Raw genomic sequence first — 14817 nt, 5'->3', positions numbered from 1 at the left:
GTAACACAAAGGTGGCAAAGTCAGTGACTGGCATTTCAGTTAATCCTGCCCAACACCACCTGAGGGATAGGATTTACCTCAATTTTAGAGGTCTACAGCTGGAGAAATTGCCCTGAACTCTCTTCACAGAGGAGAAACACAGCAGGTTTTCAAATGAGATAAAACTACACCTTTACTGGGGCACAGCTAAAGCTGGGATCCGCTCTGAGAAATCAGTTGCTGCACCTCAAATAATGTTCCCAACATCCTGCAGCAAGGACTTCTCTAACTCAGCTACATGATGTTCTCACCTAGAGTGGGCATTTCCTTAAAGCAGAGATAAATCAGATCATAAATGACCTATTTCTTTCCATTGACTACAAAGGAATTGTGGTTGGCTAGCCTGAATGCAGACTTGCTCAAACAGATTTCACCCAGAAAACCTAAGGAGACATCCATTTATTGTCTTTGAAGGAGAAGCCTCCTTTATATACCTTTTGTCATGCATCAGTTATGTGTCTTACAAAATAAACCACGTGGGCTTGTCTACAGTCTCCAACCATATACACAATGGATAACAAATTAAAGTTATGCAAGCAACTCTGTTGCTTCCCTTTTCTAACCTTTGAGTCCTGAGCATGCTATGATAATGCTCTTGCATCTCATATATAAACCCATTGCAAATCCACTGATTCCTTGTATATTATAGGAGAAAATTATTATGAAGGTAGCAAACAATCATGGAGGATGGGACATATGTTTGTACAATATTTTGCTGGACCTCAGAGGAATATCAGGAATTGTGGATCTTACTGTTGCCCTCAAAGGGGAGAATGGTTTAGTGGTCACAAACAGCAATGCCAAGAACAAAGATTTGAATCACTTTTCCTGAAGGCTGCACAACTAAACAGGTGATGTATGGGTCTGCCGTACTGGTTTCCTCTGTCCACAGAATGGACTAAAAGCAAGACACAACATAAGAAAGCCAACGTATGAGTTTTCATCCTCTGGTTCAGGTTTTTGCTGTATACAATACAAAACCAAACACAATGGACCTTAACAATTTTTTAGGCAAAGGTACTGTCCTTAAGGGAAGTGGCAGCAGGCTCTGCTGGCCATACCCACTGCTTCCCAACTGCAGATGGAAGGTATCCAACCCTTTTATGACAGCTACTCCAAAGCTTTGAATGTGGTAAACTTCAGGCATTATCCTACAAATCAACAGCTAACTCAAAATGAAAGTCCCCACTGATAAAAGCATTAGCAAGAAGACTTAAGAGAAGAACTATAAACTGCACAGACATATCTGCCCATAGGCATGGGAAAAAATACCACCTATAGGACTTAGAAGCAAGTTTCTCACTGTACTTTAGTACCAGCTGAGTTCCCAGATCTGTAAGAGATATTTATGCACCTCAATCCCAAAGGTAATGCTGGCTCTAATGTGGTTTTAAAACCTCATCCCAAATTACAAAGTATCTATGAATTTCCAGCTCATTTTCACTTCCGACTACTTCAATTCTGTTCTTGACTGATCTATAACTTATGTTAAAACATATGGCAGTGTATTTGCTAAAAATTCCCTCAAAAAGTGCATCCCCTAAATCAATTCTAAAAAGCTTCAGATTTGAGATCAGGAAGGGGGTGAAGGGGAGAACCTAATAGTGCTTTGTTGGTTTTCTGTTGGGGTTTGGGGAATTTTTCTTCTTTTTTTTCCTATGAAACTAACTGAAGCAGCCAAAAGTTATTTAGAGTTAGTTTATGAAGTGAAAATTCTATAAATTGTAGTGGAAAGGCAATTTAATCTTAGTTCCAGATATTAAAATGCTGAATATACATTAAAAAACCCTCTTTATAAAGGTTATTATTAAATACTTTGGAGAAAGATTTAGGAAAAATACTGCACATGCATTCAGTAGGAATCCCCAGTGGTTATCTCATTTACCTCATTACACACATGCGTGTGCACACACACAGAGTGTTAATTGCGCTCCAAAAGAAAACTGCAGGCACAGACTGTAAGAAATTATGTGGGTCCTTCCCCTGGTTCCCTCCTCCCGATGGACGCCTACTATTCTTCTAAAAATTGCCCACAGAAAAAGACAGTGCTAATTGTAGCTATCACAAAGTGTTTTTCCATCGTCACAGAAATTTAATTCTAAATTTGATTCAATGCACACACAGAGGCAGAGACCAAGTAGAGGTAGGAGTGATGATGGATCCACATAACAATTCATTCTAGCAAGGAAAATTTAAATACACATCAAGAGCATAATCCCATAATTGGCAGATCCACTTCACAATCTTGAAAAGCTTATTTTCAGCCTCTTAAAGCTAACTGATGCAACACCTTCCTGTGAGAACACCATGTAGCCCAGGTACTTGTCTCCCATACCACAGAGTTACCACAAAATGCATTAGTTCCCACTTCAGAGCTTATTCTCTTACATTTTTCCAGGAACAATGCCCTTTTTGTCCTCAGAAGAAATAAGGTGCTTAGCTCAGATCTCAGTACCTGTTAAGACTTAGAAGTTCGTGCTGTCTTGTGCCAATCACAGCTGCACAAGACACTCAGACACGTAAGAAAAGGGCTAGAACAGAAAACACTCTCCTGCTACTGTATCAGTTAATGGTATAACCTCATCTTCAGCATCAAAGGCAAGGCCACATCTCAGGAATATCAAAGAAAATAGTAAGAACAATCAGGACCTTGCAAAATCTCTCACAGAACTGACTTTAAAAAAAACTTGGAGAACTGTCACATGACAGAGATGTTAATTCAGAGAAAATTTGACAGAGACTGATAAACCCAGAGAGAGGAGACATCTGAAAGAAATTGGTGTTAGCTGATCACCACTCATAAAAAAATCTTTCATTTAGGAGCTAATTCTAGGCTCCACGAGCAAGCCCAGGGAACAAACAGGAACGCGCAGGCCCTGACAGTGATTGATTTGAGTTCCAGTTGTGGGGCTGCAGTTGCATGGGCAATACCAGCACAAGAGGCTGTCCACAGGTAGAGGAGAGAGCTCCATCCCACTTCCCAGGCTTGTTCTCCAGCATCCCTCTCAGGAACGAAGACAGAAACAGTTAATGCATTAATTCCTCTAAGAGAGCTGAAGTCAACCTGTACTAGTGGAAACTGCCCCTTTCTCCCTATACCATGGAAACGCATTTTCTCCAGGCCTGGTTACCATTGACAAGCAGTCACTCAAGCATAAAGGCAAGAACCAGCTTTATGCCTAGACATAACTGCATCGCAGCACCTCACACCATCTCCTGCAAGAACAAGCTTTACGTGAGCACAGCAGGCTTACGCTGAATTCAGGCCCCACACAGCTGATGCAGGTTAAGAGCAAGAAGCATTTTGCCTGCAGAGGCACATGCTCACACTTGGCCTGCAGTGCCTTTATTCTAATTAAGTATTTCTCTGCTTTATCATCTCTCCTTAAACACTATTCTAAAATGAAAGGGGAGCTGCATTCGTTCCAGCAAAACTTTAGTTTGCTTAGAAATACAAAAAAAAAAAGAGGAGGAGGGCAGGCTGTGTAGAAATCACTCTGCAAATTACAGGAACTGTGGCACAGCAAGGAAGTGTGGGCTTCTAATGGCCTCCAGTAAACGATACATACGCATCTTCTGCCTGAAAAATGTATCATGCAGCTAAGTGAACATTCCCCTGTGGACATTCTTTTTGATTGAGGTACAGAGGCCCTGTTGGATGGGGAACGAGACAAATCCAGGACAGCAGGAATCCCTGCCCAGACAGCTTACAATTCACACAGACAAGGCGACGAGAGGAGGGAAAGACTCACAAGACGCAAACTGAGCTTACAAGGAAAACACGTTGAGCCAATTTAACCACCAGGAAGGAAAGACAACCTCAATTCTAGAAAAGAAATGTTACTTCATTCTCTACTTGTAAAGGTAATTCTCAAGTGTTGAAAAACTGTGAACAGGTAGTTGAGTTGTGCATCAGAACTGGAAAATGAAATCCACTTACACAAAAAAAATGAATAAATAAAATAAATTTGTGTAAAATTATTTTTTTATATTATAATACAGTTGCAGTTGTAGCTGTATTTGCAATCTTATGCATATTCATATCAACGAGTCACTTAGCCTCAGCCTAAAAACTGTGTTTTCTGTATGTTGGAGTAACTTAACACCCCAATTTCACAGGGGAAGAATTTCAGACCTATTATCTACTTCTTTACCCAGACATGTTCTGAAGATTACTTTTTGTATCCATAGGTAAAACGTGTAAACTATCATTAGATTACACATAAAGTATTGATTAATTTTCAAGCCTTAGCTTTATATTGGCTAATAAGCTGCCTTCAGAAAAAAAACATTCATGTTCTGGCCACTTACAAACAGGTAGACTTTCTGTTATTAATTATGGACTACTGAGACAACACTCATGGGACAAAAAAGTTATCATGGAATCATAGAATGGTTTGGGTTGGAAGGGACCTTAAAAATCACGGTTATCATGGTTGTGAAAGGAATTAGTGTTGCATTCAGAGGTTTTTATGCAATTTTTCTGTGTTTAGATATTAGAAAGATGCTCAACCACAGCTGAGAAACGCTAAAAGTCATTACTGGAATGTAGTACCAACAGTTTTATACTCAGGGATGTTTTTTTAAAGCGAAGGTATATCAGCAAACCCCTTGGTTTTATAAGAGGAATGTATGGATAACTTCCGAAACTTCTGTGACACTGAACTAGAACTTTGGATTTATAATTACTAAATCTAATAACAGACATAAAAGAGCTTTGTTTGGACCTTTTTATGTCAGGAGCAATTTATTGTGACAGAAGATTATTTTATCAGCTTGGAGATAGTGATCTTTCTCTGAAAGAAGATACTTCCAAGGACTCAAGTGTTTACAAACAAGCAGGAGTTTTCAAGAGAGAACATCTCATATATACACACAACAGGAAAAAAAAAAAGGATAGACAACTGGCAGGTTGAGGATTTCACTTACTTTAAAGCACTTAAAAGAAAGTGAAGTTCCTTTGAAAATTCATCTCCAAGTGTGGGTTGCAGAGTCAGCTTTTTGAAGATTAAACAACTTTATAAAGGAGGAAATAATATGGTAGAGATTAAACTTCAATTTCTATTTCACCTGTTTTACTTTGGGTCCTTTCATGTTTTGGCTACATAAAATTTGGCTTTAACCTGAAAGCTGAAAACATTTTACCATATCCAAACTCATAGGAGCAAGAAATGTCCTCTGAAGGAGGCCACAATATATGTTTGGGGTTTTTTTAAGACAAAACATACATACCCTTAAGTCTGGAGAGAAGTTGTCCGCCGAGGTGGAGACCGAGTCGGACGATATAGCAGAAGCGGATTTAGTGTGAGCAGAATGGTCCGAGTGAGAAGTGGAAGCACTATAAAGAGAAACACCATCAAAACCATGCTCAAGAACGCTCAAAAGCTGACAAGTACGGGCACTTGCTTGCAATCATATCAGGCATTTTTCACTATTTCCACCCTTTCCTTTCTCAGTCATTCAGCCCTCAGCAGTGGTTTAAGAGAACCTGTTTTACTCGCTGTTGCCACAGATTACCAAAGGGCACAAAATTCATTACCAAATCTCAGCTCAGACTGAGCCAACATTATCACAATCACATACTTGATCAAATCCTAAATCACAGAAACTAAGGGCCTCCATTTCAGGCTTTCAGATGGGAGATATTAGTGCGCTGCAAGGAGATGAAAACAGACAGACTCCTGAATGCATGCCAGCACAACTCCAACCACAGCTTTACAACGATGGAAGAAACTCAGAATAAAAACTCTTTCTATCACACATAACTTTCCTCCTTCAGGAATAAGTACAACCCTCAGGAGAATTAAAGACTCTCTCAGCATACCTCTCTGGTGATACAAAGTGCAATTTGCTAAATAGCAAAGTGAAACAGTTATTTTCTTTTTCTGTACAGTTTTTCTAGTACAGCTGTAAGCAATTAAAATAAGCTTATTTTATAGCATTTTTATGCTGTGACCTCTCCTACAACTATAATTGCTTAAAATTAGCATTTGATAATAATGCTCTTAAAACCCCAGATGACTGTAAAGAAAGTTCCTCCATGGCACAACATTACTCTCTGAAGGCGCAGTACAGCAGCAAACAGTACCTGTGTGCCGATTAATTCCCACACTCTTACTGACACCAGAAAGGTCTTACCTGGGTGTAAAGATACTCTTAAGGATCAGCTATCAGGCTTGCAAGCCTAGCCTTGGCCAAAGCAGAATACCAGCAGGAGTTTTACTGTTACTAATTGTATTAATTAGACATGTGACAACCTAGGAAACAGCTATATCTGAGCTTCCAAAGGGCCTGGAGATCCGTTAACTGTCTGAAAATTGTTTTGCTGCTGGTAAACAGCCACCGAAAAGCCAAAATGTTCCATTTTTATTTCTGTTCTTCAGAATTTGGCAAAGTATTGCAGAGGCAGTGTTAAAAACATGAAGGACTACTGCAAAATTGGGCTCTTGCTGGGAGTTAGTCCTTTGTCTCCAAGGATTAAAGAGTACTGGCAACACTTTCATCCTACGAAGTAGAAACTTAGAAATGGAACCCTCTGGGAACAGTAAAAAATTATTTAAAATAAATGATACTGGTGTGCCAGTTGAATAGCACAATTCAACTGAATGCACTTGTACACGGTTCAACAGCTAATCACTCAGCTTTCCAACCTGCTCAACTCTTGCAGTGTTGCTGGGTAAACTCACATCATTTTGGATGGCCAGTGGCACTTGTGCACACAACGCTGCTCACCCTGCAGCAGCCCCAGAGTCTCCATCCCAGACAGAAAATAACCTTACACTAAAATAACAAGAATTGAATCTGCAAAGCCGCCGCCTCTCACGGATCAAAGGGCCTCACACATATGCTGAATTTGTGTACAGTTTCACATTACAACAAAATTGATATAAAGCGTACGCTGCTGCTGCATGGGCTGCTCACGTTCCCCTCTCTTCGTCCTCCTCTCAACCTGGGCTGCACACCGCTGCCATCTCCATTGTACTGGACAAGCATTGCGGGATGCATGGTTCAATTTGCTGATCTGGTGGGGCAGTAAACTATTAATAAACTTGAAGAGAGTCTTCTGCTGGAGAATAGGGCTGATTGGATTCATTACATGGCCATATAAATCATCAGATGCAGCGCACGGAGAGGGAGGGAATCCGTATCTGGAGATGATGAGGAAGGCTGAGAGCACTTCCATGCACAGCAGCCTGCAGGCATGCTAAATTAGGCTTAGCACTAACCCACATTTTTACAATATTTTACTTAAACAAACTCAGATCCCTGGGTGTGTTCCTTTGAAACTCCTTTGGTTTCTGCATGGTCAGCCTTCATCTTCCAAGCGTTTCCCTCGTGTTTGCGACTGTTTAATTAATTTGATTTTTAAAAGCATGTAAAAAAAAAATGAATCACATATCATTTAATCATTACACAAAACAGCACCAGTTTACGGTACAGCAACCCATAAGGAGGTGGTACTTAAAGTTATCAATGAAGACAAAGCAGATACTGCAGATGCCTTTATCACTGGGTGACAACTCTGGGTCCCCACCATCCCTTCTCCCGCACCAGCTCCAGCCGGGGGAGCCAGAGGCTCAGAGTAAGCCTCCAGGAGCCATGCCTTTGAGCTCCCTCCTCTTTCAGGGCCCAGAATTTTGTGTATTTAAATGCATTTTACAGGTCAGCCACTCTGCTGAGTTTACAAGTCATTTAGCACAGATGTAAATAACTAAGCAAGGGGGACACCAGTAGCTAACCTGGCCCGTGTGCACCACGCATGACAGCTTGCTTACTGAGTGAACATCGCACATCGCTAAACCACTGAACACAGTAACCTATTAATAGAAGCACTGGCATCAAGAACTTCACATCCTTTAGTCACAGTAAAGGGAGCTGGAAAGGCTGGAAAGGTTTAATGGAGTGTGCTAGTTTCTCTGCCTCCAAGCTAGGACAAGCTACACCCAAACAATTCCTGAGACCTGTATATCTAACCTGCTCTTAACAGCTCCCAGGGAGGGAGAGTGCTAACAAAAGGATCAAAATTTCACCAGTTTTTCTGCTTACACAACTTGTCTGCCCTCATAGATTCTCAGTGTCTACCTAATACATTACCTAATCATTGTTGACCAAAGATTTTTATGAAATTCTTGATTCATTTCACTTCGGCAGGCTGAGGGACAAACTGCTTCACGCAGAAAAAAACCCATAATCCACATCATGTCTGAGCTGTGAAAGTGTTTTGTGTTTGTTGATCACGGTTGGTTTCAAATGGGTTTTAATGAAGGAAAGCATTTGCATTTTAGAAGTGGATTTTCAAAAGCTCCCCACACCAGCGTCCCTCTGCTCCCGCAGAAACCACCGGTGAAACCTCCCTCCAGCAACAGCAGCGTGAGCTTTTGGGAAGCACCGCCTGCACATACAGGGAACAATACCGCTTGGATTATGCAGCTCTGCACAGTATGCATAGGTTGCATATGTTTGGCTCGCTGCCGCTGTTCTCCTCATCCATCATTTATAGCGAGCTGAGATGTAACGAAGGAGCAGACAACCGAAACGCTGCTGGCTTGTGGCTCCCTCCTCTTATCGTCGTCAGGCAGTTGCGCAGCTCCAGCTCCACTGCTTTGCAAACTAATTAAACTGATGTCCCTGCGTGCACATGAGAAGTTTATTAGCTTCAGTGGTTTAGTCAACTTCGAGCTCTCCTCTGCTGCCAATGCAAAAGGAAAGATCCTCAAACCACACAGTTTCATATGCCTTTGGGTGGGGAAAGGGGGAGAGCGTCCTGGGGCCGACACACAAACTCAGAACAAGATGAGAGCTGCCTCCATGCTTTGCCACCAGCCCTTCTGCATCATCTTGGGCAAATCATTTACTCCTGCTTCTGTCATAGCTTCTGCACATTAACCCAGATTTTGCTAATCTAAAGTTAAAGCTGCCTTGTACAATGCTTTTGGCAGCATCACAGGGTACTTCTAGTATCAGTCTAAAATGCTGAGGATGCCACCAAGGATGCTCTGCTCTCACAGGGACATACCCCCAACACCTGTGTTCCACCAATAAGACAACCCAGAGCTAACCTGAGTGATGGCAAGGGCACAACGGTCAGACATAACTGCTGGGTTCGGTGGCATCTGACAAACACTTGAGAACACAGGTAGGTTTGGCAGGATTTCAGCAAGGGTTAAAAATCACGGGAGCTGTGCCAGTCACCGCTAGCTGAAGGTCTGGTTCAAAACAACTCCATAAACGTGCAAAATAACGATATTATCTCTGAACCTCATTAAGGTTCTAGGAAACACATACTCAGGTTCACAAAATACTTTGAGCTCTTCCTACAGGAAAGAAAGCGAGTGCCGATATTCCTGTGAGGAACCTGTAAGGACCAAGGACCTCGTGGAGCATTTCTCTTTCCATGCTTCAAGCCCAGCAGGTCCGCAGCACTCTTGCTGATGGATGTCTGTGTTCAGTGCCCTAAGAGACCCCTATAACAGTTCAAAAGCGCCTCCAGGGAAAGCACTTTACTCCTGTGACTGACATCTCTCCTTCCTCCTTGCCCATTCAGAAGCGGCAAACAGGTTTAGGATACAATTAACACTGATATATGTCTTTCATCCTAGTAATTATTTTTATTATTTAAATGTATTTCTTATGGGCAGATTTTGAACGATAAATGAGTCCAAATGAGGGCTGTTGGCACAATGGTCTTGTACAGTATCTGCACGCAGTATTAACCCCTTGGCTGTATGGAATAGATATATGCAACTAATAAGAGAATTACAATGGAAACAAAGCACAGTGACTCAACTCCTGATAAAGTCTTCATTGTTATTATTAGGACTATCCCACAACATGCCAGATGGTTTTCAAACATAATTCAGACTCAGACAGATGCCCTCTGGTGATTCTTGTTCAGGCAATTGAAAGTTTTACTGCATCCGTAGCAGAATTGAAGGTATGCCAGTGCACTTAGCTTAAACTGTCAACAAAGATGTAAAGAAGCTGCAAACAGAAGTGTCTGAGACACGCAAACTTACACTGTTAAACTATGAAGGTGCAGGGGAAATACTTTGGGGAAAGCAGATGAAGTCTTAAGTCACTTCAAAAAGTGCCATTAAATGGCATCTGCCAAAGCCATCCGAGGCAATCTCTACCCTCAGACCTCTGCAATCTAAAAAACACGCTGTCTAAGAAAGTCAAGGAAAAGAAATAAAAACTTGTAGTTGCCATTTGTTTTGCCAACTGTTACAGAACAAGTTTGAATATGAAGTTATTGCTTGCCTGGAGTAGGTAAGCAACAGTTTTCCCTGGAAGGAGAAAGCACAAGTACAGCTCCTGAAGACAGCAATTTGACTGCCTGAGGGTCTGAGCGCGACACAGTGAACTCAGGTCAGGTAGAGGATAAGCATGGAGATGCAAAGGAAGCGCCCAAATCAAACCGTGAAGCCCCACAGCTTTCACCTGATGCAGACAAACGCATCATTTATGCAGGACTGAGTTTTCCTCCCTGTATCCTTACCCCTATTGTAGGAAATTTAATACAACGTTCTTTGTATTCTAAAAAGAGAATAGTTTCCTTCCCTGTCCCCACCCTCCACAGGAAGGAAAACTCCTAGGAGATCTCTTTGAAGAGCTTTCCGTGAACGTCAGCCTAAGGACAACCACACTATACAACCTCCTCTCTTAGGCCATGTGACTCAAGAAGAAAGTCAGGACAACCAATTTCATGTATCACAACAACATTTGGCAAAACCTGAGACAAAGGTCATGACATTACTTTAAGGGATGATCCTGCTAAACCATCCCAGCTTGTAATTGCTGAGAACAGTCATTTCCAAGCAAGCATCCTAAAGGTGTGCCTCTTTCTGTTCAGCAAGAACATAAAAAGTATACACATATACACCTTCCTAAAGATAAGAAACAATCCTGTGCAGAAGGGGACTACCTACCATGAGGGTGGTGAGGCACTGGGACAGGTTGCCCAGAAAGGTTGTGGATGCCCCCTCCCTGAAAGTGTTCAAGGCCAGGTTGGATGGGGCTTTGGGCAACCTGGTCTAGTGGAGGGTGTCCCTGCAAATGGCGGGGGGGGGGGGGGGTGGAACTAGATGGTCTTTGAGGTCCCTTCCAACCCAAACCATTCTATAATTGTATGGGTGACAACTCCCTGAGAAACTACTATTAATTTCTGAAGACACTTGTTCAGACTTTGAAAACTGAGGAAGAGACCTTTGTCCTGCTCAATAAAAAAGACAACAAAAGGGGAAGGAAAAAAAAAAAGAAAAAAACCCCCATGACTATGTCTAAGTTTAACACCCAGAACTCTGTGAAAAACTAATGGGATGGGAGGAAAACACATCTCTGGAAAATATGCCATTTTATTTACTGCATATACATAAGGCTCGAGGATACCTTTTTTTTTGTACCAACATCTTAAAATACTGACCTGGCTCACTCCTATAAATAACACACCCAAAATGCAGTCAGTGATGATGTAAGTCAGCTCTCCAGCACCTTCTTTATGAATACTCCTTCCCTGCCAGTACAAGTAGCTGCTTCATTGCTTGCAGAGGTGTGCCAATTACTCAGACAGTAATTGGCATGAGCTGCTCACACCATTTCTTCTGTATCAAACTGAATGTTTTGTTTCAATAGTCACTGAACTGACATGGAAAACAGGTGATAAAATGCACCACTGGGTGATACAGTTTCAACCGCAGAGGTCATAAATGAGAAAAACACTGCAGAGGGCAAATTTCCATTTCCTCTCTTCCTGTTTTTGTAAAAGTTTCTCATTAGGTACATTCCTAAAAATTAATCAAGGTGAAAACTGCAAATTAATGATGACTAGTGGCAAATACAATTTAATTTGGAAGCTTCAAACGCCAAGAGAGCAGGATCCAATTGGTTCAAAGTTACAGCAGGGCCACGAATAGGAGCACCTGCAGCACTCAGGCACTTCTCTTAGAAGTATAATGACACAGAGGTATTGAGCACTCCCAGCTCACTTCCCAAACTCAAGCTGACAACTCTCCCTCCTCAATACTTTCAACACTCCTGTTTCTTTCAGAGAAGGAAAAAGAAATACTGAAAACCCTTTTGGGTCACATCAGAGCAGAGGGAGACAAACTGGTGCTTGTTCCCCATGAATATGACTTTGTCTTAGCTAGTACTGGCTGAACTGGCCTGGGAAATCCAGCTGCTGCCCACATCAGGCTCTCCCATTTACAGCAGCTCTCTGTGGATCTGTGCTAAAGCTAAGTGGTCCCCATAGTCCTTATCTGCATATACACACACACACACACACACACACCCCCAAGGGTACTCAGAAGTTCCTCGTACACCCCTCTTCGGGCAAGCACTTGAAAGCATGGCTGGCATCTGACCGAACCAAAGTCCTGCCGCAGGATCTGGGTGTTCTGCACTGGCTTCCATTCCACCACAGGGCTGTAACAGGCTCTGCTGCTGTAAATTAAGTTTTAGCCTCTTAACACCATCTCTCCCAGGACAGGAATCCCACAATGCTTGGCACTGCACATGCTCATATTAACAGCAACTTTCCTGAAGAGCTTATGTGGACAGACAAAGGAGTAGTATCTCTAGCGAGCAGTGACTCAATCTTAATTCTTCACAGCAAAATAGAAAACCAAAACAGGCTTATTCTACTCAGACAACAAGTACCAAAAGAAACTACCTATAACATACATGAGATGCACCCTCACCCTCCCAGAACACCCAGTACCCTTTTTAGGCACACGCAGGACAGACAGAAGTACACTGAACCCACAATTTTTCTAAACATTTGAAGATCCCATTTTAACCTCTGCTTGACCTGTAACAATCTTGGGAGGGGGGGGAAGCCATAAACAAATATGCTTTTGAAGGAAAGAAAAGCACCAACTGCCAGGCTTCCTCTGGCATTCAGAGGAGGCAGACAGTTATATAATATAATAATGTACCTTCTCCATTCAAAAGGGCTGGCAATGTCAGAGCTTAACAACATCTTAAAAAGAAGCCATTTCAGCAAACAAATCATTGTGCATATGTGTGACAGACCTAAAATAGCCCCCCACACCACTTGCCTGAATGAAAAAGATTCACTTCTGTTGCCAAGCAAAGCCGGGTCTCAGTCTGACTTCAACGTTCCAAGGGAGGAAAATGTCATTTTTTAAAAGTTGATCCTTCTAAGAAGCATCCTGAGCTGAATATATAGTACATGTTTTCCCATGAGCCATAAAGAGAATGTCCTATATTTTGACCGTGAACAAGCTTTTCTAGGAATGCAAATTTTGCTCTCAATAGTTACACAATGGACTACAGTGTCACAAGCACCGTTCGTGCTCCATTAGTCATTCTCTTATTTTTTTTAAACAGAAATTCACAAAAGGCCTACAGTGCGTGTAGAGCACTTGCTAAACAATAGGCTGATTGTTTAAAATATTTGCAAGATTCCGAGAATAGAAAGCCAACACCCAAAGACAAACCAATATGCAGCACGTAATTAATAACAGCGAGCAGCCCACAGTATCATGCTTTCATGAGTCAAACAACCTAGAAGGTAAAAAACAGGAAGAACAGCAGCTATCAGAGGTCTGAACCAATATCCTCTGATCAGCACGTGGAAGATAACTACAAAATGTTCTGTATTCACAAGAGGAACAAAAGGGGAGTTAGGTTTCTCATAAGCTCCAGGCTGGTATGGGATGGTGCTCAGCTAGAAGAAAATAGAAGAAAGAAAAGAAAAAAGTATTTTTCAAGAAGTTGTTAGGCATTTTCCCCTCTGTTTCACCAACTAAATTTCAGCCCATATTAGAAAGGCCAAAATTACTTACTACCTCCTGAAAGCAGGCTGATAATCCAGTACTTTTGTCTGATTACAGCTCTGAATGGAAAAGTTTGGCTTGCAAAATCCACCACTAGCACAAGTGCCTTCGCTTGCAGCACTAGTATTTTGGGCAGTGAGCGGGGGGCAAGGCAAGCTACCCCACTCCTCCAGGTGAGACATGATGGAAAGGCAGCACAGTTGTTCTGGCTCTGCCCTAGGGCTTGGGAGAAAGCTTTGACAGATTTCCCAGAGACGGTGCATAGGTCTGGGTCTGTGCTCCAAAGCTTTGGGGTTTCCAATCACCAAGACAGACCCTTAGCACTGGAAATAAATTAAGACTATAAGGTGAAGAAGGGTTCAAAACGCAACCCTGCTTACCATCAACACAAACAAGGTCACCTGCTAGAACAGTGCTCCCTCCTCTCTGCGCCTTCCCACGCATTAGGTTATTGCTATGCTTTTTGGGATCAGTTGGGGTTGTTCAGAAGGAGCTAGAGCCTTTGTTTTCAAATAGATGATGCTGTGGCAGGCAGGACCAAACTAAAAGTGAAGAAGATCCCCTTGAGAAAACAGTATTTCTAAATCAAAAAACCCCATGGCTGAGAGAAGTTCCAGCACCTCAGGCTTCAGATGGTTGAAGATGTGCTGCACAGTGACAGAGAGGAAGCCATTTGGGAGATCACTGATTGACGGGATATCTGCCAAGTGATCTCTCCGGGCCATGATGAATCAGCACATGTCCTGACTTGCAGCTTTCTTCCCCAAACCGCCCAGGCAGCAGCCAGGACAGACCACAGGCAAGGAGCTCTCCATGCAGCATGACTGCCTCGAGCAAAAAGGCATCTCAAGAATTCCAATTCAAGTGTTTCCTGGTGCTACAAGACACCAGTGTCTCTTAGCTCTACCTGTGGCAGAAGACGATTCCAGGGCTTGGGACATTTTGTGTAAGAGACCTGGATGGTGCTGCTATCTTCTAC

General features: G+C 42.3%; 1 protein-coding gene across 3 annotated transcripts in view; it reads right to left on the bottom strand.

Annotated features, from left to right (window-relative positions):
- The window catches only part of MTMR2 (myotubularin related protein 2), a 66461-nt gene that overhangs the window by 39303 nt on the left and 12341 nt on the right, over nt 1-14817 (bottom strand). Inside the window, exons 1-2 of one of the 3 annotated variants that reach the window (XM_054818318.1) lie at nt 13098-13132; nt 5272-5377 (exon numbers count right to left, since the gene is read on the bottom strand). The exons of 1 other annotated variant lie outside the window; for it this stretch is intronic. Coding sequence is in view for 1 of the 2 variants with exons in the window: in XM_054818302.1 (XP_054674277.1) it covers nt 5272-5377 (106 nt within the window). In the remaining variant the exon portion in view is untranslated. Of the gene's footprint in view, nt 1-5271; nt 5378-13097; nt 13133-14817 lie in introns of those variants that run through there. One more of the 3 variants, XM_054818302.1, reaches the window with a different exon arrangement.

Source organism: Grus americana, chromosome 1 (assembly GCF_028858705.1).
Source record: "Grus americana isolate bGruAme1 chromosome 1, bGruAme1.mat, whole genome shotgun sequence".
In the NCBI taxonomy this organism is placed as follows: Eukaryota; Metazoa; Chordata; class Aves; order Gruiformes; family Gruidae; genus Grus; species Grus americana.
This window is presented reverse-complemented; position numbering and strand designations above follow the sequence as displayed.